At 33.3% G+C, this 27,596-nt stretch overlaps 1 protein-coding gene across 2 annotated transcripts in view; it reads right to left on the bottom strand.

Moving 5' to 3' along the window:
• Nucleotides 1-2,457: 2,457 nt before the first annotated feature.
• Nucleotides 2,458-27,596, bottom strand: part of LOC138702939 (UDP-glycosyltransferase UGT5-like) — a 45,488-nt gene continuing 20,349 nt past the window's right edge. For both annotated transcript variants that reach the window (XM_069830351.1, XM_069830352.1), the window contains exons 5-8: nucleotides 22,013-22,226; nucleotides 15,681-15,903; nucleotides 8,256-8,475; nucleotides 2,458-6,356 (exon numbers count right to left, since the gene is read on the bottom strand). In XM_069830351.1, the coding sequence (XP_069686452.1) occupies nucleotides 6,071-6,356; nucleotides 8,256-8,475; nucleotides 15,681-15,903; nucleotides 22,013-22,226 (943 nt within the window). In that variant the 3' untranslated portion in view covers nucleotides 2,458-6,070. The remainder of the gene's footprint in view (nucleotides 6,357-8,255; nucleotides 8,476-15,680; nucleotides 15,904-22,012; nucleotides 22,227-27,596) is intronic.

Here is a 27,596-nt window from a genome sequence, read left to right as displayed (position 1 = left end):
TACTTAAGAAAAAAGCTCACATAAAGATTGTAATAAAATTAGTAAATAATAATACTAATAATAACTGAGTGAAAAAAGAGACGATGTTTAGATTGATGGATTAATATTAGATTATTATTAGTAGTATAATTAGTGCAGGTCATGTTGATATAGTAACCAAGATAAAATAGAAAAATACACTTAGGATAGAAATAAACTTGTTTTACAATACATGGTACATAATATATATACAGGGAAGTCTGTCATATAAATTTTTTAATTCTGGATCTGAAAATTTCATTGCTTAAAGTAGTCAATTCTGGATGAAATTTTATTATCGAATTATATAGCGGTGGACCATAATTTGTACTGTGTAGTAAAGCAGCAGATGTGAAATATTTAGGTTCAACTAATTTAAGAATTTCATTTCGTCTCGTATTATGAGCATGTGGCTGAGCTACAAATTTCGTTCTATTTTTATGATAGAATTTCATTAAAGAGTATTTATAAATTTGGTCAATTCTAAAAACATTCAATTCAGAATGGATCAAATGTTTTTAGAATTGACCAATTGATGATGATGATGATGATGATGATGATGATGATGATGATGATGGTGATGAATTATCTTTGAAAGAACATAGCGATTTTTCCTTATGTTATCATTTTGTCTTTCAATATTCTGCTTGAAAGCTGAGCTAAGCTGTTGCCTAATTTCTGTTCTTCCAAGAACTGATAAATGTAGGCAAACATTCTTATGAGCAATAGATTCCTTATGGTTCTTAATTTTCTATGTCAAATGGCTTAAATCTCGCACACCAGAGCAAGTCCAGCTCATATCTTTATCCTTAGCAATTAGCAGTGGCGTAGCATGAGATTTTGAGCAGGGGAAGCTAATTCATGTTGTCTTTCATGCAATATGAGAAAACATATTACAAAAATATAGTCTTAAAATAAATAGTAGTCGATGTCAAGTCAGCAGTCGAAGATTGGTTGGAACCTCGTAAGTAAAACCAATAAGGCATGACTTCAAATGGTATGTAGTAAAATATGATTTCACGGTTTACACATCAAATAGACACGTATAATATAACACTACCGTCACTCCCTGTTATACTTAGAGAAATCACAATATTAACGGTCAATAGATACAGTATTAGTATCATTATGTAAGGATGCGTCTGTCTTTTGGTTGTGTCCTTCATTGACAGCAAGCGAGTCGGTCATTTGTTTTTTAGATCACACTTTTGTTCGCAAGTCAGTCTTGATAATAGAATTGTCCTAAAAATTCAAGTAAATTGGTGTCAGGAACTGTTATTTCACTCATTATTTATTATATCAGCCACAATGCACACTAACACTTCCACTGAACACAACTGACGAAAAGGGATAACTCGGAAACTACTTATTTTCAATGTCAAAGTTAGCTTCCTGTGAGCCTTGCGACCGGAGTAAGTAAGGGATCGAAAATCTGCGGGGTGGGTTACACAGAAGAATGAGTGTAAGAAACCAGTCTGCCTGGAAGCTGGTGGATGCAGGCTTCTTGTTTACTGCTGCATCACAAATCATCCTGAGCTGCCGCATCACAATATTTAAGGCGTAAATATAAATTTTATTAAAATTAATAAATAATTTTGTCCATAGATTGCAGGTTTATTATGAAATTATTATTAACTGGGGAAGCTGAGCTTTTTAGCTTACATTGACGCTACGCCACTGGCAAATAGCAGGCACGGGAAACAAAATAATTTGTTTGCTGATTCACAACCATAAATCAAACTGTTTCTTTCATATATTTTTACATTAAAAGCTCTGTCTTACCTTAGCTTGTTTGAGCTTTCTTTAAATCGAGTTGAGGTAATGGTCTTCTAAACTTCTTTATTTTACACTGATCTTCTAAGATTAAAACTGAAAAGTTTGTTTGTAAAAGATATTGAACGTTATTCATTATCGAACACCGGTCACACTCACAGTTAAATATATTAAGACTAAAACACCAAGAACGACCATTCTTACATTTCTGCCATAGCGTGTTGGCTGTCTCACTATTACATCATTGGACAGCTGCGTTCATTGCAGTGCTCTGATTTTTTTACCAGCGTATGCACATGTTTCCCCTGCAAGCCTTCCCTCCTTACCTTCCGCCCCACACATAAGTCCAGAAGCTGTCTCGACGAGGTTTAGAGGAGAAATTGAACCTTGTAAGCATGTATTCAATCTCTGCTATTCATAGGTTTTCATATGCCAAAAATATATCAGAGCCGCAAGTAAACTTATTAAAGATGAGCAAGAAACAAAGAATGATAGTGTAAATTATAAATAAATTTATTTACACAATTAAATTGTTTTTCCTTGGGGTTCTCTGAACCATTGAATGCATAGGACTCACCGACACTGACATCTCAAGATCCAAATAAAATTATGTAACATCCACTAAAATACTTTCAGTAGCTAAGAGCAGGGAATGGAAATGTGTCTAGAGAAAGCAAACCATATGAGAGATTAAGATTTATTCATTTCTATAACTTAACCGTCCCAGTAATACATTCATTTTTTTTAAGAATGACAACCATATATTTTATATAAATGGGCAGCACAATTCCTGAAGCACATACATTTTCAAGTAAAAAGCAGTCCAGTAGAACCCTGATTATTCGTCACCCTATTAACCGATTGTTGGATTATCCGTCTGTCTTTCTCTCGCGTTCTTTTTTTTTTTTTTTTGCTGCAGAAATATTAATATACATTGTATTAGCACGTTATTTTTCTAGAGTGTTATTACAAGACTTTATTACATAGAATGGTCTACTGTTCGAGTTGTTGTATAACTTCTGTATAAAAATTCTTCTCAAAATAAATCTTGTGCTAAGTATGGAAAAAAAAGTGTAGGCCTAAAAAATTGAGTGGTTTGGGTAAAAAGAAACTGTGACTCATCTCTCATCAGAATACGAAATTGGAGTGTATAAAGTATGTAAATCTACAACACGAGACCTCCATTATTCCTGTCTTTCCACAGACAGACACTTTCCCTTAAAAATCCGTCATTTACAACCAGACTTACCTAAATTAGTAGACTTCTGAACCACTACCTAGCGCGTTAAATACAAGACCATGGAGGAATTTACAAAAATTTTTCATGGTACGGATTATCCGATTTTTTCGATTAACCGTTCAGCCCACCCCCTTCATTACGACGGATAATAGAGGTTCTACTGTAATATTTTTTTTCTAATAAACATAAGTACGAGGAAGAGTCAAAAAGTAACCTTAATAATTGTTTTATTAATTGAATATGTACAATAAGACTACAAACACTTCATAACTTTTCAACATAGTATAACAGGAACACTTGCGTTGAACATTGTTGGGAATATGTTGAAAAGTGATGAAGTGTTTGTAGTCTTATTGTACATATTCAATTAATAAAACAATTATTAAGGTTACTTTTTGACTCTCCCTCGTAATACCAAGAAATACCGCAAGGATATGTATTAAGTCCAAACCTTTTTTTCTTAATACTGTATATAGCAATAGTGGTATTGAAAGTAAAATTAGCAATGTATGCTGATGGTATAATTATTTGGTCCAGTGACAATAAGGTTATGAAGACACAAACATATCCTAGTGAGATAGTGTTCTCTATGAAGCTGATATATCGGTTACATGTAAGAAAAGAAACACAATTTATGCAAACACCAGTATGTTAATGAGCTCAAGAGTCAATAGTTGTAAATAATCAAAATAAAATAAGGAATATTTAAGGTATATGTACACCCAAAAACGCAAAAAATAATGAAAAATTAGAATTTTCAAAATATAACTATTTTAATAGAGAATTTTCTCCTCTTTAATTTCATATAACAATTTTCGATTTATGCCTTATGGTTTTTCAGGTAAGTCCCATTTTCCAAAATCCTGTGTCATCAGCCACGGTCACTTACTTTTGGAGTGCATTACGTTTGGAGTGATCTCCGTAGCAGTCAATCCCCTCGTCCAGCATTGCTTGTAAAATAAACTTCTTTCTAGTCCCGAAATAGATGCATAGATATCTGGGCATGATCATTAAATTGAAAAAATTTTTTTACATAATGAAGCAATTCATAATCTTTTACTGTTAGTCATAAAACTGTAAATTTGTGTGTCAATGATGTTGTACGTCATTTTAATAAGAGTCCAAAAGTAGAAATTACAATTCTGAGGAGGATAGGCATAAACTCTAGGACAAACACCATCGCAGGATTTGTTGCATCAATGGAAATAGGGACAAAAATGCCAAATAAAACATTCAACACCTGAAGTTAAAACAAGGCGGAGGTATTTGAGAGGCAGAAAGAAGCTGAAACTGGACCGACATGAAGCTGCTTAAGGGATGATGGAGTCTTCTAGGCTCTGAAAGTTTGTGGCTCATTTCCTGTAAATAGTAATTTTAGAATATTTTATTCTTTCAAACATGACATCTCAGTCAAATATGGTGATACCAAGAAGATATTGATGTCATTTTGAAGCTTGAAATGTCCCCCAGTGCCTGACAATGAGTAAAATAACATTAATATAATTAATAATTATCTATGGATTTTTTACATGATTTATGCAACATAAAATATTATTGTAAGTTACATATGTGGTAATATTTAATTAATATAAATAAAAATAAAAAATAGCTCTATGTCAGGCACTAAAGAAAGTTTTAGCTATAAAACAGTGAAAAAACTGTGGCTCTATCTTAAAAACTGCATGAGCTATCATGTTTCAAGTTGCATGTCAAAATTATAAACAAAATAATTTTTAAAAACAATTTAGACATAATTTCAAGGGATCTGTTCACTTCATTCTCTTTCTGGTACCATTCTCAATTGTATAAAAATTTTACAGAGCAAAATTATACAAAACAAAATTTTTTGTATGTAAAGGTGTACATATACCTTAAATAACTGGAAAAATAAGCTTTCTTTGCTGATGATCTAGTCATGTGGACCTCTAAACAAAGAAAAATAAATGACCAGTTACAAGTCACGTCCAAAATTCACTATCACAACAAAAAAATCTGATGTGTAGAAACGTAAACACTGATTAAACCACATAAATAGGATTTTTTTTTTCATTTGGCAAGAAAGAGGTACACATAACTTTAGAATGTGGCAATAAAAACTTGTGTAGGTGCAATGCAGCAAAATATCTTGGAGTAATTTTTATTATAAACTCTCATGGGAGAACTACATTGATAATAATCCAGAGAAGGGAACAAAAGACGTTCACTTCTGAAAAGGCTGGCAGAAAAAATGTTGGAATTCACAAGAGAAACTCTTAATATAACATACAATATGTATGTCAAACCAATTATCCAATATTGTAGAGAAGTATTGATGACATCACCCGAAAACTATCTTTAAAAACATAATTTATATCAAAATCAGACCCTAAGATTAATTACTGGAGCAGTAAAAACAATTTCAGCCATTGATATGCAGATTCTGTTCTTTGTTCTCTCAAAGTCAGAGTCCAAGTTTCACAACCATACAAAACAACTGGTAATATAACTGTTTCATAAATTCTAACTTTCAGCTTTTTGAGAGCAGATTGAATGACAGAAGCTTCTGAACCGAATAAACAGGCATTTCCCATATTTATTCTGCATTTGATTTCCTCCCAGGTATCATTTATATTTGTTACTTTTGCTCCAAGATATTTGAATTTTTCCATCTCTTCAAAGGATAAATTTACAATGTTTATATTTCCATTTCGTACTATATTCTGGTCACGAGACATAATCATATACTTTGTCTTTTCCGGATTTACTTCCAAACGTATCTTTTTACTTGCTTCAAGTAAAATTCTCATGTTTTCCATAATAGTTTGTGGATTTTCTCCTAACATATTCACGTCATCCACTTACAAACTGAAATATGAGGCTTACAATTTTTAAATTATATGTAGGACTATCACAATCTTCAATCTCAAATAAATCAATACCGTACCTTTATTCAGTATCAAAGAACCAACTTCCAAATAATTTTCTACATTTTTATAGGCATTTAATGGTGAGATTTGTGTAAAAATATATACGGTGCATTTTACTTCTTATCACATAAATTTAATCACGTTTTGATTTAATTTCTGAAATATGTTGCATTAAGTATCTGTAAATAGTGGTAAAACAGATATATACTGCATATAATATTAATATTATAATAATAAATAGAAATGCTAAAACATCTAAAAGAAAATACTGATACCACGTCAGATCAACAGCTGCAGATCTGAGATGTTTAGCACCATTGTGACGTAGTACATACTCTGTCCACCATACTGCTTTGTCTATCGAAGTTTGTGGCTCGTCTTTAGCTATAGCAGACATCCTCTTCATGTTGTTCTTATACCTGAAAATTCAGAGAAAAAAAATGAATAATCAGAACTTTACCAATGATCTAATTCATAACTCATACCACAAAATTAATGGATGTCATGTAAAGTGAGTCCCAACGAACGTCCTCAGTTTTCTGTCAGCCAGCAGCAGGTTCCCTCCCTCCACTACTGCCGTTGCTTGTCTCCGTGAATTCACGGTGCTTTGTCAGATTAAAACTTAGGTCTAATCTAATTGGAAATCTGATTGGACTTAGAATATTGTAGGAATTTATTGCACAAATGTATGGAGAAATAATTTCATAAGTTTCTGGTACAAATTATTTTTTTTGTCAAGTACAGTACGATATGCAGTTGCATTTTTCTTTCATACAAAAAAATACATATCTTCTATATCAGTAACAAATATGGTACTTCTTACACTTTCTCATTAGAGTGGAATCCTGGGAAACGAGAATGCGGATGCTTTAGCAAAGAAGGGCAGCAATGCTACTTACAGACCTGTTACTAAATCTACATATTACTCTGTGAAAAGATTTATTAAATCTACATACTTAGACTTCAACAAACAAAATTTGATAACACAATCTCAAGGGAAAAAATGGAACTCTCTGAATCATAATCCACAGTTAATTCCCGATTTACCACGAAAATCGTCTGTTGCTGCATTTAGATTGGCAACAGGCCATGATTGTTTGGCCAAACACCTGCATAGAATTGGAATATATCAGTCCCCTAACTGGCCATTGTGCAACTCAAACCAAGAAATGGATTCGGAACACCTCAAAATCTGTGCTTCAGTGGCTGACCATGATAATATCTTTGAAAAATATTGGAGTGCAAGAGGTCAAATGACTTTATTGTCAAACGCCTGGCATTAGAAAAAAACAACAACAACAACAAAATTTAAAATTGCTGTTGTTTCAGCTATAACTTAAATTATTTCTGGCATTTATGTTTGATTTAATTTGTTAATAACCTCAAATTTTGTAATGGTTTTTCTTTATATATCCACTAAAATACCACCAGTTATTTGTCTGCTTTTATACGACACATGCACGTTTTATCTTGGGATATGGTACTTGTTTCATTTTCTTCTGTTATATTTCCTGTTACCAAGATGATATCTTTGTCATATTGATGTGGTATGTTCACTGTTTGTGTTTTCTTGGTTGTTCAATGTCTTCCTTATATTCCATGAAAGCACTGGTAAATGCTGTTTAGAAGAAACCTGTAAATTTTGAAAGCTCAACATTATTGTAATCCTTTAGGTATGATATAATCACGAGAAAGCGGAATATATTGTTGAGACCTGAAATATCTTTAAAGTCTATTTGGTTGAATTCTCAATTAACAAGATGATGTAGGTATTTAAAAATGTATTCCTATATTCTAGCAATACCGGTAGCCCTACTGATTCTCGAAGGATCTATGAGAAGTTGAGCCCGTTCAATAGAGCTGCAAATAGATGTAACGTATCTGTTACTCTAAAGCAGCAATCATCAGCACATTGCACCCTCGGGCTAGCGTCTCTTACCCGCAGGTCTCTTACAGCACCAGCGTGCGTCCGTGGCTGCTGGCGGGTATCTTTTCTACCTCTTCTTCTGCACGAGGGTGCATATTTTGTTGCAATGCTTAACTGTTACCTATTTCAGCGAGTGCTGACGACCACTGCTCTAAAGACTCAAATTCTAGTCTCAGAGTCAGCTTATATATTCGTGTGTGTATAGAACTTAAACTACATCATGCCTTTTCATAAGAGTCAAGCAATAACCTATGAAATGTACAGAGCTCACTAACTTCCTGACTGATTAACTGTACGATGTGCTCGTAATGTTATCTTAGGGGTGTTCACAAGAAAATATATATCTTACCTTTAGGTTAAATTACAATTATAAACTTTAAGTTGTGGTTACCTGGAGTCTGAAAGTATTTCATTTATAGCATTTAGAAGAGTTTCTTTTGTCAAGTCGTTGAATAACAGACGAATTCCAATTCCCTCATGTTCTATTTTCTTAGCATGGTGTACTTGATCATGAAAGATAGGAATTCCCAGCAGAGGGACAGCATGGTACACGGCTTCTTGCAAGCTTTGTGCTCCACAGTGAGTTATGAACAATCTGACGTTGCGATGAGCTAAAAATAGAATATGCAGATTGTTATTATTTTGTATTATTTTAGGCAACATTGGAAGACTACAGGAAGAAAAGGGGGAATGTCAAGATTTTCAGGAGTGCTAATTTAAAGTTCAAAATTAATTTATTCAAGAAGTGCGTTACAAATGATAAATACCACCATGCATTTTGAAAGGTGGTTAATCTAGTAATCAATATGTTCAATATGTTTTATTGTCGTCTAACATAAACTTCCAATGTTTACCATTATCTCAATTTTCACAAAAAAATGACATCCCCCCTTTTCTTCCAGTGGTCTTCATTTTCATAAGTAGGTAACTATAATTTTAGATTATCCGAAAGATAAATTATTGAAAAGAAAATATTCATCCAAAGTAAGGTTATCGAAATGATAGTACAGTACTGGTAGAATCCCAGAAACTCGACTCTCGAAAACTCGACGTTCCATAAAACTCGATATCTGCAGAAGCTTGTCTATCTTTTTTATAGCAGATAAATCATGATGTCCAAAAGGAAATAACATTTTAATGGATACCTAGTCATTGTGGTATACCTGGAAACGAGAAAGTCGATAATATTGCAAAACAGGCAACATATTTGCAACCAAGACCTCTTCAAGTGATATCTCTATCCGATGCCTTTGCTTCAGTAAAGTCTCATTTTATAAACCTATGGATCAACAGTTGACTCTCTTCTGATAGAGGAAAAATTTTACAGTCCGTACAAAAGAAATCAAATGACCTGGAAATTTAAGTTACAAAAACTTGCCCAAACATGTTCAAACATTTCTAACAAGAGCCAGAACAGGTCACATTGTCACTCAATTGTACCTACACCGATTTCACCTTTCTGATACTCCTACTTGTCTGTGGTGTAATAATCATGATGAAGATCTGGAACACATTCTTCTATACTGTCCATTCATAAACCACAAAAGAAGTAAATTAAACTCATCAGTACCAGTCCCAGAAGACACAGCCCTGCAGTATATATTGACTACACCCCAACTCTGGCTACTAGTAACAGGCATCTGTAATGAACACCGATCAAAATACCCCACATTTCTTGTGAAAAACAACAACTGAATAGACTACAGTGGAGTATAGTGGACTTTATGTTGTCAGCAAACAGCTGGATACATTAAGAAGATTGATTGATTGATAAATCATGATGTCTTTTTATTTTATTTCTCTACTTACACTGGCCTAGTGGTATGACTATAGGCAGTAATTTTTGCAACATTCTTTACTGTAATACATAATAACCAGGGAACGGATTTATATGGACTAAAAATATATGAAATATGTAAATATATATGTAGTTATTTTTACCAAAATATGGAATTAAATATGGATTTTTACCAAAATATGGAATTAAATATGGACTTAAAATTATAAAAAAATGACTATGTACGTTAAATATTGGTACATTTTAATCAAACTAAACAAAAAATATAATGGACGTACCTTATCTTCCAATGTAGTTTCAACAAAACACAATTTTTATTGTCTGTTACCATAACAATAGGTTACAAACATTTCTTTCAAGTGCTGAAAAGTGAATCTTCTTCTATTGTCTCTGAGGATAGATTTATACTGACTAAAAGAGCGTTCGACGTCACAAGAAGTAACTGGTACATAATTCAATTTCACAATGTCTGCTGGGGATAAGTCCAAGTTAATCTTCACTGTTGATTCACCACTCATCACAGCAACAACCTTTTGTAGTTCTTCATATCCAGGGTTTTTTGAAAGTACAGTGTCCACCTTAGCTCTTACTGCATCTGCAACTTTACCTCTACCACGATTCAGTTGTTCCACAGTACTATTTATAATTTCAAAACTTTCAGATAGTGAAAGGTGCCTATTTTGGAGACTTTTGAGCGTTTTTATGATGCATGAAAATGTATGCTGAATGTGAGCTAAGTCATTCTTCACACTTATGTCACAGGTAACTGTTTTCGCAGTATCAATTGAGACTGCATCCTCAGAGTCCAATGCAAGGAGAACATTGTTAATAGAGTCTATATGTTCGGCATAATATTCAACTGCTTCTAGCCATGTACCCCATCTAGTTAAAATTGGCTTTGGTGGCAATGGAATTTCAGGGTACATTTCTTTCAACACGTTAACTCTACTGGGAGCTTTGAGAAATACTTTTTTCACTGATGAAATCAACAAATCTACTTTAGGGAAATTGTCTCTGACCACTTCTGCCACACGATGAAATGCATGCGCCACACAAGTAAAATGAGTCAATTTAGGATATACAACAGATAATGCTTGTCCAGCTTTGACCATATAAGGGGCAGCATCGCTAATAAAGAATAACACATTATCGTACATAATACCCTTTGGCCACAGGATACCCATAGCTTCGTTGAACAGTTTAACTATAGTTTTGTTATTGCACTTTTCTAGAACATCACAATGTAAAAGAATTCGTTCAGAATATTGTTCACTTAACAAACCGATAACTACATTACCAACAAGTCTACCTTCTTTGTCGGGAGTCTCATCAATGGAAACCCAAATTGAACTATCTTTAATTTCATCTCTTATCTTCTGTATTGTCTCATCGTAGATGGATGGAGCATACGTCTTCCTAAGTGTTGACTCATCCGGGATTGTATGTTGAGTATATTTTTCAAGGAATTCCCTGAAGACCTTATTCTTTAGTTTGTAGAGAGGAATATCAGCAGAGATGAGAGAACGGCACAGGTCGATGTTAAACTCAGATCTTACATTCGATGTTGTTGGTTGTGTTAAAAACAATTGTCTCTGCTTGGAATTTAGTTGTTTGTTGGCCTGATGTTTACTAGTTGTAATGTGTTGTTGCACCAGGAACTTTTGTGTAGATGATACTGCACACTGACACAAATTACAAAATAATATTTTATTGTCAGTTGATAAACCATCTTCTTTAAATTCTGAAATGTAACTTGTTAGTTTTGATTTTAAATTGACTGAATGACGTACTTTTGGCATATTTACCGTCTTTATAGTATGATTTACAAAACTGAACCTATGTGTACTCTGACTGGCATTTAACTGTTGAGCTGCACAACTGAAGTCTGTTAAAAATTTTAAATTAAATTAATACAGTTTTGTAACTTACTTTCCCATTGTTGATAGGACTGCTAATTTTCAAATAACTCTGATGTTAAAGGGATTACTGAACATGTGTTTAAATCTCTATTGTTGAAATGTATTTTTAAAAGTTAATGGAATTTTGTTTTGTTTTATTGTTAAACCTAATATAATATGGACTGTTTTATATGAAATATGGAAAATATATGGAAATTAACGAAAATATGTACTAAACTCTAAAATATGGAAAAATATGGAAAATAAAAGTAGGATTTTTCAACCCTACACATTGTGAAACATAAAGATAATGCAAAATATAAATTATATTAGCTTTATAAGTAAATATGTATTTACATATAAATCCTTTCCCTGATAATAACATTCCTGACGACAAGTGACTTGTGAGGGGAATCTCCTATCTACACCCCAGGTAGCAGCTTTTGAAGGTGGGACAGCTCGTGTCAATTGCTCATCATTCTCTGCATTCCTTTCTATTTTTCCTGGGGCAGATTTTCCACCGAAAAGTGAATTATAAAGATTGAATGATATGCAGTACCTCCACGAATTTCTTCCAGTTAAACTCTTCGTGGATTGGACTTGCCAATTCTAAGTGAATCTTTGTGCGGGAAATTTTTCAATTTAGTGTCATATTGTTTTACCAGTGAAAACATCGAGTAAGAAGAAGAGGAAAAAAAAAAAACAATGTGACTATGGAAACTGAAATAAAGAGGAAAGTATAAATAAAATTGCAATAGACTTAGAAGATAGACGGGCGACAATAATTGGCTGGAAAGAGAAGAGATTAGGTGAGTCTTGGTGCATCAAAAGAATATGTACTGAGTCTTTAAATGAAAGAATAAATATGAAAGGAGACGAATATGAAAGAGTCACCGAAGCACTGCACCGGTATCTATGGTGCAGACAGCAAAGAGAATATGGAACACTGATTACAGGACTCATATTGTAGGAGAAAGCTCGAAAATTTTATGAGGAATTTCAGAAAGAAGGCAAGCCTCGATTTACTGCTAGCACTCGGTGACTCGACAGGTAAAAGAAGCACTATGAAATCAGGAAACTGAGTGTTTGTGGTGAAAAACTTTCTGCCAACATGGAAAGTGTTCACAATTTGAATAAAATTTTTATAAATTTATTGAAGAAAAAGATCTTACCGGATATCAGATTTATAAATGTGATGAGATACATTTCAATTTTCGAATGCTGCCGGTACCTTCGAAAACTCTTGAACTTTCAGTTTCTTAATATACAGTATCCTGAAATAATGTGTTTTGTACAACCCTTCTACGAGTCTGTAAAACTCGACATTTTCGTAACTCGATACCCTCTCTAGTCCACATTAGGTCGAGTTTGTGAGACTCTACTGTACTGCAGAATATTCCCTTTATTAAATAATTGTTGAATGGTTGAAGTATTCAAAGTGAAGAGAAATAAAAGTTAAATTTTCACAATAATTTTAGCTGCTTCTGTTCACAGTGTCAATACCTGAAACTTCTGGATATATGGTTCAAGATGGACCTAAAATTACACATAGACGAAAAAAGTGGATAACAGAAAACACATAATTTTATCAGAAATTTACACTTCCTTCTTAAGATACACACATTTCAAAGACAGAACACAATGTATTATGTTATTTCACTCTATTTGCTTAGGTGAATAATCATATATTTTATTCTGTTTCAACTTTCATGTGCATTCTCTCTTACATACTCTCATTTTTTGTATAGGCATACTCAAAACTGTGTAGGCCTAATCGAAAAATTCTAGCCTTCTTACTCGTCCATTGATATATTTTGATGTGAATGATGAGGGAATCAGAAGAATCATGCACGGACGTGTAATCTAGGACAATTTGAAGTTTTCTCTAAACTTATCATACCTTAACTGAAAGTTCAAAGTCAGTTTATTATATTGAAATGAAATTTTTCTGAGTGTTAAATGAAGATAGAAGATAGGCATAGGTCAGCTGGTAAGAAATTAAATGTATAAGTGAACTTATGTGAAAAAATTGGAATAAATATTTGTAATGGATGTTCGAAGGCAGAAGAGAGATGTTTATACATCTAAATGATGGAATGAAGCTGGTAATATATTTTAAAAGGCATAAAGGAACTAAAGAAAAAGAAAAGGAGAAGAAAGATGATAATAATAATAATAATACTAATAATAATAATAATAATAACAACACAAATTTTTGTTAAAATTACAAAAGAAGCTATAAGAATAATGACAAATGTGCATAAAAAGACACCATGTAAAAAGATTTTCCAAAATTCAGAAATATTGGTGAGTACATTCTCTCCCTAATGATGATTTATATTAAAAACCAAGATACATTTAACATTCATAATTTTAGTACAAGACATAAATCAGATCTATATCTATCCTCTGTTAGTCTAAGTCAGGGAGCGTCAAGTGACTACACTCTTGTGCGTACATACAAGCCCTCAAGCCCTGACGTACGGCTGCGGGCAAGGGTACCTGCTTCCACAGTGGCGGAGCTAAGAACTTGTATGTGAACCAAATTTGTGATAAGAATGTAAATTAATTTCAGCTTTTAATTGAAGCACACTTTCACTGTTAATTGCACTATATTGAAAACAGTTCTCTATACAATTTGGTACAGTTAACTAACTATATACGAAGTAAATTTTTGCATGTTTGCATAACAACGAAACAAAACAAAATATACACTTTTATACAGATTAACATCTACGAAATAAAACTGTTCACTGTTTGTCTTCTTCTCATTGCTATACAGTTCAATTAACAAAATAAAACAACAGTATAAACGTTGTTATTCAAATCTCTAATAATAGTACTTTTTCTTATACATCAGAGTTTCTCGGCGATTTTTGCAGTTTTCTGTTAATAAGCAGCTTTTCAATTCGTAGAGCTATTGTTTTAGTACCAGCCAATCGCAAACATGCTTTCAAGTGTTCATCACTTAATTGGCTTCCGTAACGTGAGTCTGTAAACTTCATTAAAGAAAACAGTGTTTCGCATACATAGGTTGTCCCGAACATGCACAACGTTCTTGCAGCGAGATTGTGCAGTTTAGGAAACCTTTCTCGTGGAAAACAAGTATAGAAATGGTTAATACTTTTTCTGTTTTGATACTTATCCTGTAGCTCAATATCGCTTTGTAAATCAAGTATTTCCAATTGTAGTTCAGTAGGAATATCCAGGACATTCACTAAAAAAGGTGTTGCAAATATCTTAAATTGTTGTTCAAGTTCTATAATTTCCTGATATCTACGTTCGAAGTCTTCGCACAATTGTTGCATTATTCATTATATACTTCCATGTCCAAGACTTCTAACAGGTTTCCCACGTACATTCATAAATAAGGCAATTTCATTTCTAAGTGCCAGAAAACGTTCCAGAACTTTTCCTCGACGTAACCACCTTACCTCGTAGAGTAAATTCCCATACTCACTGCTAATATCATCAAGCAGTGTCCCAAACTCCATGTGATTCCTTTAAATCTTATGAAATTAATTGTTCGCACAACATCCATTACATTGCTAAGGTTCATGTTTTTAGCACATAAATATTCCTGGTGCAAAATGCAGTGCACCGGTGCCCCCAAGCGACCTCGATAGGTTCCACCACTGATAGACTGCAGTGTACAACTGTACTGCCCGCAGTGGAAGCCGTAAGCAGGCCTGTATGCCCTCTCGCGATCTTGAGTTGACCTGGCAGAGCCTGGTCTAAGTTGTTATAAAAAGAAGGTGTTCACTATTCATGTATTACGCTCTTCAACGTACTGCCTAATTGTCTTAAAGCTTTGAAGGACTAGTAGCAATATATTGTAAGTTTGTCTTGTCAAGACACAAAATATAACGAAATGCTTTTTACTCCCATTTTTCCTCATTTAAAAAGATTCTTAGATTTGGAATGCTGTTGTGGGCCACAATGAATCTGTCCGAGGCCGTGTCTGGCCGAAGGGGGCGTACTTTTCCCATCACCAGACTGGCATAATAACCACTATGGACGATATATATAATGAAAAGTGTTATCATATTGTTCATATCGATTATTCTAGTTATATTACTAAAATACTGTAAATAGATATAAAGTAAATAGTAGACAGTACCCAGAATATCCTGCTGAGGTAACCATTTCCCTGTCCTCACATTTGACGGCTGTCCAGGCAGAATGTCAGACTCCCATTTCCATAGAACTTTTATTGATACTTCAGAGAATACTTCGAGAAAAACACGTATCTTTTCCTCTGGCATGTGGTCACTCCTGGCATTGGACCCCAGACTGAAGTATATCACTCCTTCATTAGCTTCATCAAGGAACTGCTGCAGATCCTAGCATCACAATAACACACATTATTGAAACTGAATAACATTTCTATATTAGATAAAGTATTTTTATGCTAGTTACGGAAAATAAATCAAGAATTATACCCTTAGCATACAAATATTATGAAATTTGATAACAGATTTTATCTTATAGTTGGTTTTCCTTTTTTACTCCACCATTCATCCATTTTCTTGTTAAAATGAACTATCATTTTTTAGTTATGCAATGTGTTAAATGTTAAAACTTAATAAATGCCTTTATATAGGCACCAGTATAGTACCTTTTAAATTTAAGATTAGATTAGATTAGATTAGATCTTTATTAGCCGAATAGAATTACAAGCATTCATGGCATCGTCAGTACACAAGAAAAATGACATAACATACAATATAATACAAAAATAGACTTAATTCTAAATAAATTTAACAGTTTAATATTAAGTGACATGCAAAAAAAAGAGAGAAAAAAAATATATACATATAGGACAAGCTTGATCTTCAGTCTCCACTGTTCTACCTAGTATCTTCTATTTTTGCTTTCCCCTGTCTTTTCTTCAACTCTGAGTTACCTGAAACATAAATGGTCAAGGGCAGTATCAAGAAACGTTAAATTCTAAAATTTTAAATTTAGGTATTCATTTGTGCAAAATGGCATATGTGTTAATAAAATGTTCTTTACCTCTTTTTTTAATTTTCTTATGTTAAGTTCTTTGATTTTCTGTGGAAGTTTATTATATAAATTCCTGCCTCTATGTGATATGCTGTTAAGACTTCTGGTAAGCCTGTGGTAATTCAGATGTATGTTTTGGGATGTTCTGGTGTTATACTCATGATAGGTTGAATTTGTTTTAAAGGAATCTATGTTTTGATGAATAAAGCACACTGTTTCTAAAATATATATGCAGGGTACCGGTAAGATTTTTAGTTCTCTGAAACAGTCCGAATAGGAACTTTTTTGATGATTTTGAGTATTCTTTTCTGCAATTTGAGGACTTGTGTCACTTTTGGTGAAGATCCCCAGGTAATAATGCCATATGATAGTATTGAATGAACATATCCAAAATAGACTGATATTAAAAGTTCCATGGATGATATCTTCGCAAGGACTCGAAAAGCATAACATAAGCGACTCAGCTTCTCAGTTAGATGTTGTATATGCTTTTCCCATGTTAGACTGGAATCTATCCATATACCTAAAAATTTAGAGCATTCTACTTCCTTAATTATGGTATTACTAAGAACTATGTGAATCTGGTCAGTTGGATATTGATTGAAAGATACATATACAGTTTTATCTACATTTAATTTAAGCTTATTATTATTAAGATTTATTTAACAGAGTGCATAGCTGAAAGTTGTTAACTGTTAAGTTTTGTAAATCAAGAATGATCATAAATTACATCCTGTTTCCCTAAATTATTGTTAAAATAATTATTTTTATTTTATTTTATTTCATAATCACGTAAAACATTGATTAATTCTATACTGTTTTCATCAGATGTCACTGTAATGAATTCAATAAAGGCCATTTTAAAAATGTGTCTTAAATGTACTTGTATATCTTCCTGAAGGAAAGCTAACATTTCTACAGCAAATTCACTCATCAAAGAAATATGATGCTAATTGTACAGTTGATCTTCATGGAAAATGTTAATTTAATATGAGGCAAAAAATTTTGTTATGAAACAAGTTCAGAATGGAATGACATAGTATAATGTAAGGTTCAATTAATCTGAAGTATTTTTAAACTGATAAGTTAACCTAATTAATCCAGACTAGTAATATAAACATAATGACTTAAACCAAGATAGCATCCATGCTACTCTGTTATGTACGGTACTTGCATTTATTATTATAGCCTAGTTACTGTAAACAGTGTAGTATTTATTACTTTAAAATAAATAAAACTGGACCTTATTGCTCACTGACATTATATAAACACAAGTAATAAGAAAATTTAGATAAAATATTGATTCATATCAACTTCAGTAAGTGTCCCGTTTTTTTATTTTGAAAATCTGGTCACCCTATTCTAGTAGAAACATCAAATGGAAATATTAGATTAGTAAAATATCAGTAAAAGTATTTTAATGGGTAATTTATATATAAATATGTAAATTAAATCTCAAATTTCACCTTAACACCGAAATTCATAATCGTTGTAGGCCTACTAGACAAATACTACACACAAAACTAAAAACACAAAAGTCTACTAGATATGGAATTCGATCTGCATTGTACACAGACTTCAGACACTATGAATGCCTACAAATACAAATTAAAGCTATAAACCAAAATTATGTTAAGGGGATTTAAAAAGAAAGTTAAATAATAAGGTGTAAGTTTGTTTATTTTCTAAGGTAAATTACATTATTATTTGGCTTACATTATACTAATGTAACTTTCTGTAATTAATCATTACAAATATAGGCCTATGTACCGGTATCCTACTGCGCTGGATAGACATTACCTCATTAAGGGTCATTTATATAATAAATAAATAAAATTACCACTATCACCTTTACTTTTTAACTTCGCTTTAGAATATGCCATTAGGAAAGTTCAGGCTAACAGGCAGGGTTTGGAATTGAACGGGTTACATCAGCTTCTTGTCTATGCGGATGACTTGAATATGTTAGGAGAAAATACACAAACGATTAGGGAAAACACGGAAATTTTACTTGAAGCAAGTAAAGCGATCGGTTTGGAAGTAAATCCCGAAAAGACAAAGTATATGATTATGTCTCGTGACCAGAATATTGTACGAAATGGAAATATAAAAATTGGAGATTTATCCTTCGAAGAGGTGGAAAAATTCAAATATCTTGGAGCAACAAATATAAATGACACTCGGGAGGAAATTAAACACAGAATAAATATGGGAAATGCGTGATATTATTCGATTGAGAAGCTCTTATCATCCAGTCTGCTGTCCAAAAATCTGAAAGTTAGAATTCATAAAACAGTTATATTACCGGTTGTTCTGTATGGTTGTGAAACTTGGACTCTCACTCTGAGAGAGGAACATAGGTTAAGGGTGTTTGAGAATAAGGTGCTTAGGAAAATATTTGGGGCTAAGTGGGATGAAGTTACAGGAGAATGGAGAAAGTTACACAATGCAGAACTGCACGCATTGTATTCTTCACCTGACATAATTAGGAACATTAAATCCAGACGTTTGCGATGGGCAGGGCATGTAGCACGTATGGGCGAATCCAGAAATGCATATAGAGTGTTAGTTGGGAGACCAGAGGGAAAAAGACCTTTGGGGAGGCCGAGACGTAGATGGGAGGATAATATTAAAAATGGATTTGAGGGAGGTGGGATATGATGATGGAGACTGGATTGATCTTGCACAGGATAGGGACCGATGGTGGGCTTATGTGAGGGCGGCAATGAACCTTCGGGTTCCTTAAAAGCCATTTGTAAGTAAGTAAGTAAGTACATAAAATATAATTGTAGCTACAGTATACCATTTAATAGGAATAGATGTGAGAAATTTTTAAATAAAGCAAATTGAGTGTTTGACTACGTCCTGTGTATTTAGGTGCCTGAATCTGTTATAAAAATTGCTCTTATTCAGCAGCTATTATAGGCCTGTAAATCTACTGAGGAATGTTGAAACTGTGAGTTAACGGTAGCAGTAATTGATTAACTAGTGGACTTATATTCCAATATTAAAAGTAGTGTAAGCAAGATTCAAAATGGATTAACGGTAGCATTATCAAGATATTATCAAGCTATTTTTTGCGACCTGGATTACCAAGGGTGGGCAAAAATTGCCCACAAAATTAAATTCAAATATATTATTTCTAGCATAATAAAAAAAATTGTATTATTGTATTACTGAATTATCACTGAACAATTAAATTTTTTTTTTTTTTAAGATCTACAAAAGGCTAAGTTTAATTAAATTTAACCATTGAAACCGAATAACATAGCACTACCAAATAATTATTATTAATATTTATAAAACTATTTAAATCCTTCAAAATCGGGAAACAAAACATCAGCAAAAATGTTTACATTGCTTAAAAAAAAAAAAACATCAGTTTTCCATTCCAGTAATTCTATCATTTTTTGAGCAGAATGCTTTAGCACACAGAATTTTAGTATCTGAATGTTTTATACATAAATTAAGCCCACAATTTCCACATCTGACATTGGTTTTGGTGACATTGTGAACAGATTTCTTGTTGGCAGCTAGGGCTTGAAATAGAACTTGATTCACCTTCACCAACCACTTCTCTATTATCTTTCTCACTGCCACTTTCTTTCTCCAGCTCTGCCGATAAATCAGTTTCACTTTCACCCAAAACATTAGATCTTTATCAGACTAGATCAGATATACATTCCTTCAACACTAGAAATAAAGATAAATTAGATTACACAAGGTGCAGATTGAGTGTGAACTCAAATACCTGCTATTTTAATGGCATAAATATATTTAATAAGCTACCATTGGGGGCGAGAAAGTTACCAATAAATAGGTTTAAGTCCTGCATACATAGATGGTTGCTGAACAGACCTTTTTATTCAGTGAATGAATTCATGGAGTGTGATGTAAATATTGTATTTTAGAAATGTAACCCTTTCTTTATATTTTAATTTGTCTCTTTGTATTTTAATTATACCTTTTGTCCTTATATAAATGTGTTAACCTACAGCATATTCTGTTTATCTCTCATTGTTTGTTTTGTTTATTTCTCAGTGTTTGTTTATTTGACTATGTATGTTTATTTGCTTATAATTATTTGTTTACTTGTCTATATTTATTTGTGCTAAGTTTGCTTGTGCATGTGTGAGTGTATGTGTGCTTGTGTATATTATCGAACCTGACGATGTCATATCCAGGCCTTGTACACTGGTTTCTGACAAATAAATATTATTATTATTAGGCCTACTATTATCCAAAAAGCAACTCATGTTTATGTTCTGCATCCCTGAATACAACTAGATTTGAATAAGCACCAAAAAAGAAAGTTCCAATTTATTAGTTCAACCTTCCACACTGCAAGAAACTGGTAAAGTAAGAACTGAAACAATCAACGACTTTAACTGCATTGAAAACAGTTACAACAATGGACAAAAATCACAGAATTAAAACCTGAAAATGTTTAAAAGTTTAGGTCTCATGAAATACCAAGGATGGGTAAAATTTTCCCACCAACAAATACTTCAACATTAGTTTGTCTCTAAACAGTTGTCTTTAGAGACAATTAATATTAGGTACCCTCCACAAAACTGGTTTCATTTATACACCGACGGATCCTTGATCTCCAGAGAACAAGGTGCCGGTGCAGGTGTTACGTGCTGTCTCTTCTCACTTTATAGATCTCTTGGATATGGAACAACAAGTTTTGATGGAGAAATCATTGCAATAAGTGACAGTCTCAGGAATCTTCTATTTCACATCAATAAATTTAAGAATGCAGTTATATTGTCAGAATCCAAAGCAGCTATTCTATCAATAGTCTCTAAACACACACCTTCATCTCAAACAGCAGAAATAAGTAAAATGCTCTCTCAATTAATATCACTCAATAAAAGAATTGTATTCCAATGGATACTATCCCATTGTGGAATTCTGGGAAACGAGAATGCGGATGCACTAGCAAAGAAGGGCAGCACTGCTACTTACAGACCTGTTACTAAATCTACATATTACTCTGTGAAAAGATTTATTAAATCTACATATTTAGACTTCAAAAAACAAAATTTGATAACACAATCTCAAGGGAAAAAATGGAACTCTCTGCATCATAATCCACAGTTAATTCCCGATTTACCACGAAAATCGTCTGTAGCTGCATTTAGATTGGCAACAGGCCATGATTGTTTGGACAAACATCTGCATAGAATTGGAATATATCAGTCCCCTAACTGCCCATTGTGCAACTCAAACCAAGAAATGGATTCGGAACACCTCAAAATCTGTGCTTCAGTGGCTGACCACGATAATATCTTTGAAAAATATTGGAGTGCAAGAGGTCAAATGACTTTATTGTCAAACGCCTGGCATTAAAAAACAACAACAACAACATTCCTTTCAGTCCATATAACAGACGTACCATAGCAATGTTACTACTTATCCACAGACTAACTGTACTCGTACCTGTGGCAGAGGATCAGGCTGGGTCTTCACATGCAAGCTGTGGAACGTTATGAATGCAGGCACCAGAGGAATGGGATAGTTGAACATCCAGTTGGTGCTCAGCATGAACAAACTCATATTTCTCTCTGCTTCTACTACGGGAGGAGGACTGGGACCGAAATGCTTCCTCATGATGGCCTCTTGATCTGGTAGAATAACCGTGTGTATAAAATACCTGCAACAATTGCAACTGTTTCATCTGACAAGGGCAGATTCGAATAACTTTTTTTATATGGACCATTTATTGTTCTAATCCTGAAAAGGTAGTAAAGTTGTTGGATTTAGTAAGGCTGGACTCTTTCACTGTGAAACTTTGGATGTAGATTGAAAGAAGAATTGAGTAAAGAAGAGCTAGAGATAGACTTTAAAATATGATGTGCAGTATGGAATAATATTATTAGATATACATCTTATAATAATAATAATAATAATAATAATAATAATAATAATAATAATAATAATAATAATAATAATAATAGTAGTAGTAATGGTTTATTTAACCTGGCAGAGTTAAGACCATACAGCCTTCTCTACCATATGGCCTTCTCTAACATTCAACCAGGGATAAAAGTACGATACAAAAAACACTAAAAATTTACAAAGTACAGTATACACAAACAAACAAACACACACACACACACACACACACACACACACACACAAAAAGCTGAAGCAGATAATCATAATAGAATGTAAACAACAAGTCAGTAGAAATTATATATATTATGTACCGGTAATATATAGAAAAAAAGGAAAAGGCGTAATAAAATGTAAACAGCAAGTCAAAATAAACGAGATATACAAAGTATAAAAATATGATACAACAATAATAATAATAATAATAATAATAATAATAATAATAATAATAATAATAATAATAATAATATTCTTGGTACCGGTATCACTTGTGAGATTCAGACCTGTCTTCAGACAGTTGACTAAATAATAATAATAATAATAATAATAATAATAATAATAATAATAATAATAATAATAGTAGTAATAAAATAGTGAAGTACAAAGCATACAATGAACATAATATTTTAGGAAAATTATGATTATAAGTACCTGTAGCTCAAGATATCACATAATAGATACAGGCCTACTATTATCGGGAAATATGATGAAAACGATGACAGATAAAACAAAATAAATATCACTAGAATAAAAAAAATGTAGTGAATACGTGGAAACATGTAATACAACACTTGTCATAACAGTAAGTTGTTTGGCAACTTGTCATAAGATAATTTTCTAACTTGAATTTGAAAGATGTCAAGGTTAGGCACCCTTTACTTCAGATAGCAGAGACTTCACCATTGCGGTATAAATAACCTTGGTAAAGTGTGAGCAGATTCTGATATTTTTCGTTTGCTAGAAAAGCGACTTTTCATAACTGCTTTCTGTGAGTACATTGACTGTGAAGCTGAAACACATGAACTGAAAAATAAATAAGTAAATAAATAAATACCGTAAATGAATGAATGAATGAATGAATGAATGAATGAATGAATGAATGAATGAATGAATGAATGAATGAATGAATGAACGGACCAATGAACGAACGAATGAATTAATAAATACTTGTACCTACATTTATTGGTGTAAAGTTTGCTCCCTATTATCCATGCATGGATTAGATTAACCGTGCATGATTTTGGTTCAATAATTATTTTTTTAATAAGTAAATTTATAGTCATACTTGCTGATTTGCTCCTGGACATACTTAAGTCTTCAAAGGAAAGAGTAACAATTATGTATTGTGGAAGTATTTCAGGTTACCACAAATTGAATCGGCTTCTAACTGTAAACATAATCCTTGCAAATGTCTACAGTAAAACCAGAATTTTTAAAATTATTAATTAATTTCGAATTATCCATGCCCCTTCTTCTGGTCATTAGCCCAGATAATCGGGATACACTAAAGTTACCAGATTTTTTTTTTTTTTATTTCCAGGGACAGGTTATCGATATACGAAAATATTATCTTTAACATTTGTTATTTTGCCATTCACATTGCTTTTACATATCCCAAAGAATTAAAATACTCATTCTGTTAACACATTAAAAATATTTTCTACTTAACTACTACTTCAATTAATGGTATTTTTCAGAAGAGTGGATATTTTTAAGCAAGTCTTCTCTGCATCTCAATTTTGCATCATGTTGAAGTTGGTTAAGATAGGAAGCATGACTCAAACGCCAATGTTGATGGTACTCGAGATTTGAAACCATGCAAAAACTTTCAGAAGGGGATTCGACATGATGAAGGAGGTTTCTTTCTACAGAACAGTTTATGACATTCTCTATAGCATTCAGTGGCAATCGGGCTCAGTGTCAGCGCTTGTCATTCCCGGTGAACGGGGTCCACTACAGTCACTAGAGTTGGCTATTAAAATTACAGGTTTCATATTGTTTACTAACCTTGACTACAGAAGGTGTTGAAAATGATGACCCCCTGCTGCAACACATTCCTGACATCTCCGAAAGAAATTGGCATTTACATATGCAAGTTTGTCTTCTGTAATTCTCCCGATTTCTCGTACAATACTGTCTTTTAACACACGGATTGTGTGCGGATTGCCTCTGTATACTTTATTTTTTTAGATTTCCCCATAAATAAAAATCGCAGGCTGACAAATCGGGGGACTTAGAAGGCCATAATCCTCTACTAATAACCGTGTCCTCGAATATTTCGCTTATCAAATTCAATGTTTCGGCTGCTATATGGGCAGTTGCTGAATCCTACTGGAAATAAGCACTCTGACACTCGATATCGGTTAACTGTTCAAAAAATGGTTTGAGTATTCGTGTTCTGTGTCTGTCACCATTGATTGTATCATAAAAAATATAGGATCTATAATCTTATGTGCAGTTATAGCGCACCATACGCCAACCTTTTCATCATGTAAAGGAATTTCATTAGTGAAATCAAGATTTTCTGTATTACAGTATCTATTGTTTTGCGTTATAACATGGCCATGTAAGTGAAACCATGCTTCACCTGTGAAAATAATTACTGTAGGATCCATCGGCAACTCTTTGTAAAACCCAGTTACAAAAATTCACACGACTCATTATTATCTCTAGGCTGTAATTCATGCACTACTGTCACTATGAAGAATCAAATTTAAGAATTTTAGTGACTCTAAATGCTGTGGCTTTCGAAACACCCGTTTCTTGTGAGAGACGGTAAAGAGATTTTCGAGGAAAATGTTCTAACCTTTCTCCTCTCTCATCGAATTTTTCCTGGGTAAATACATTTGGGTTTCTCTTTCAACCAGTAGCGGCTGGTGGTCAACATAATGAGTGTGCTACAATTTCTATATTGGCCTACTGTACACACTTATATGTATTTATCTTAATTTGAGACTTGCCTAGTGACGAAATATGAAATCCATACGACGTTCCTTCCTACCAGGGGCGTATTTTGCGGGCTACCGGCGGTACCCCAAGGAAATTACAAAAGAAAAAGTTTATAATATAACATAATGTAATAATTTTGTATTATTAGTTTTACCATAGTTATTAAAATTAAAGTAATTGTTAGATATATTTTGTGTAATAATAGGGTCAGCGGTAGCCCAAACCCTTTAACCAGTATACGCCACTGCTTCCTACTGTAGAACCTGTCAATTATCCTGGTGTTAAACCCTTCAACTTGGATATCATACTCTTTTCTATTGACAGTGTTACTTCACAGAATGGATCCTGTAAATTGTTGGAGGCTATGTATCGTAACAATTGAACAGCTCCATCTATATTCCGGAAGGCAGGTGTTCCGTATAGAACTCAAATTTGTGTCTTTAACACTCTTTTGTTCAGCACAGTATAGCTGTTGACAGCAACTTCAAGTTCGCGTTCAGGAAAATTATGCTATCCAAAAATTGCCAGAAAATTTGCTGTTTAACAATTTTGTTGCATCTAGATAGCTTAAAGACTGGAAACGGTGAGTAGTTTTCTGAATTATACGGTCACATACTTCCTTGGCTTCAGTTTTCTGGGATTCCATTCTCCGTCGCTTGCTGACTGGTTCAGGAGGAACCTCAAAAAGCAGGTAGACGGCAGCAGCAGTCGGACACTTGAATTACCAAATAGGCCTACATTGTAAATAGTTCCGAGTTCTTCCACAAACAAGCATTCTCTCGTTACGCTTTACTTTTGCAATCTCCATGCTGTGTTGTGCTGAAGCTGACTACAGCACTTCCCCGCGTAAAAATAGCCAATCAGGGCAGTGATTTCAGCTTTGCACATGCGCATTAATTGTCTACATTCTCATGTAGAGTTTTGAGTAGCACATTGTACCCCCTAAGGCACCAAAGAGCTAAGAGCGAAGACTAAACACTCCATAACGCGTCATGAACATAACCACGGGAAATTGTCAAATGGCAGATCAGATACTATGGTGGTATTGCAAATACATTATTTGAGCCAAAATTATCATTGTGCTGTAGCACTGTAGCACATAAGGACGGGCCGCCCCTGCTTTCAACGTTTATTCAGAACTGATCCCGTTTTTCTAAACATTTTTACGAGGTTTAATATAGAGGTCCTATATGGAATGGAAACGCCAGGAAATTGCGTTGTAAAACTTTGTCGCACTGTTCCACAATTCGACAAGATAAATCCTTTGTTGTAATGTAAACTTTTGTGGTGCCATATTAAGCCAAAATCTTTAATCTTCAACATAAAACGTATGTACATCAATACAAACGTCAACTGAGCTCATAGGCAGCTGAACAGCAACTCTCAGTTGCAGTGTGACCATGTGCTGTGTCCTTGAAGGCAGGGAAGAGAAAGAAAGACTAGCATGCGACCACAGTCTAGTATCACAGTCTACTATATACAGTCGCGAAGCTTGAGGTGTTTTTTTTTTTTTTGCAAATCTCGTGATAAAGCGCTCCAAGTGGTTAGCAACTAGAAACAATAGACTGTCCATGGTCGACTTTGGACTGTGTCGTATTTCTATCTAGTGCTAGCTCGTTGCGTATTTCACATTGATGCTTGTGAAATGTTCGTTATTGGTTGTAATGAAAATGTTAATGGCTAAAATATAATAATTGGAATAATAATATGGGACAAGGAGGAGACTTTGTAGTGCTATAAATTGTAGCAACAGTAAGAGAAAGAGGCCAGAGTTATCCGATTTCCGAAAGATTCAGAAACTGTGCAGAAACAAAACTGTTAATTTTGAAGTTCTTTGTGACTGTTGAATACATTATATCCTTAAATTTCACAATGAAATGTTTCAGTCTAACCGAAAGGACATTTAATACCGGTTAAAGTTCTGTCACTTAGGCTGCTAAATTTCCAGAGAAATAAAGGTTAGGTCTACTTTTTTTTTTTCAGAGGATATATTTTTAATTGTAGCTATTAATTTTGTTATTATTTTTATGTGTTATTTTACTAAAGACGTAGAAAAATTAAGTTTGTTTTAATGAAATTTATTGATCACGTTTTATTTCCAATTCTGGTGGGATTATTATTGCTTAGGCCTACTTTTTTTTTCAAACTATATGTTTTAATTATAGCTGTTAATTTATTT

This window comes from Periplaneta americana, chromosome 7 (genome assembly GCF_040183065.1).
Source record: "Periplaneta americana isolate PAMFEO1 chromosome 7, P.americana_PAMFEO1_priV1, whole genome shotgun sequence".
Classification (NCBI taxonomy): Eukaryota; Metazoa; Arthropoda; class Insecta; order Blattodea; family Blattidae; genus Periplaneta; species Periplaneta americana.
The sequence above is the reverse complement of the archived record's forward strand: the minus strand, read 5'-3'. Positions and strand labels throughout refer to the sequence as shown.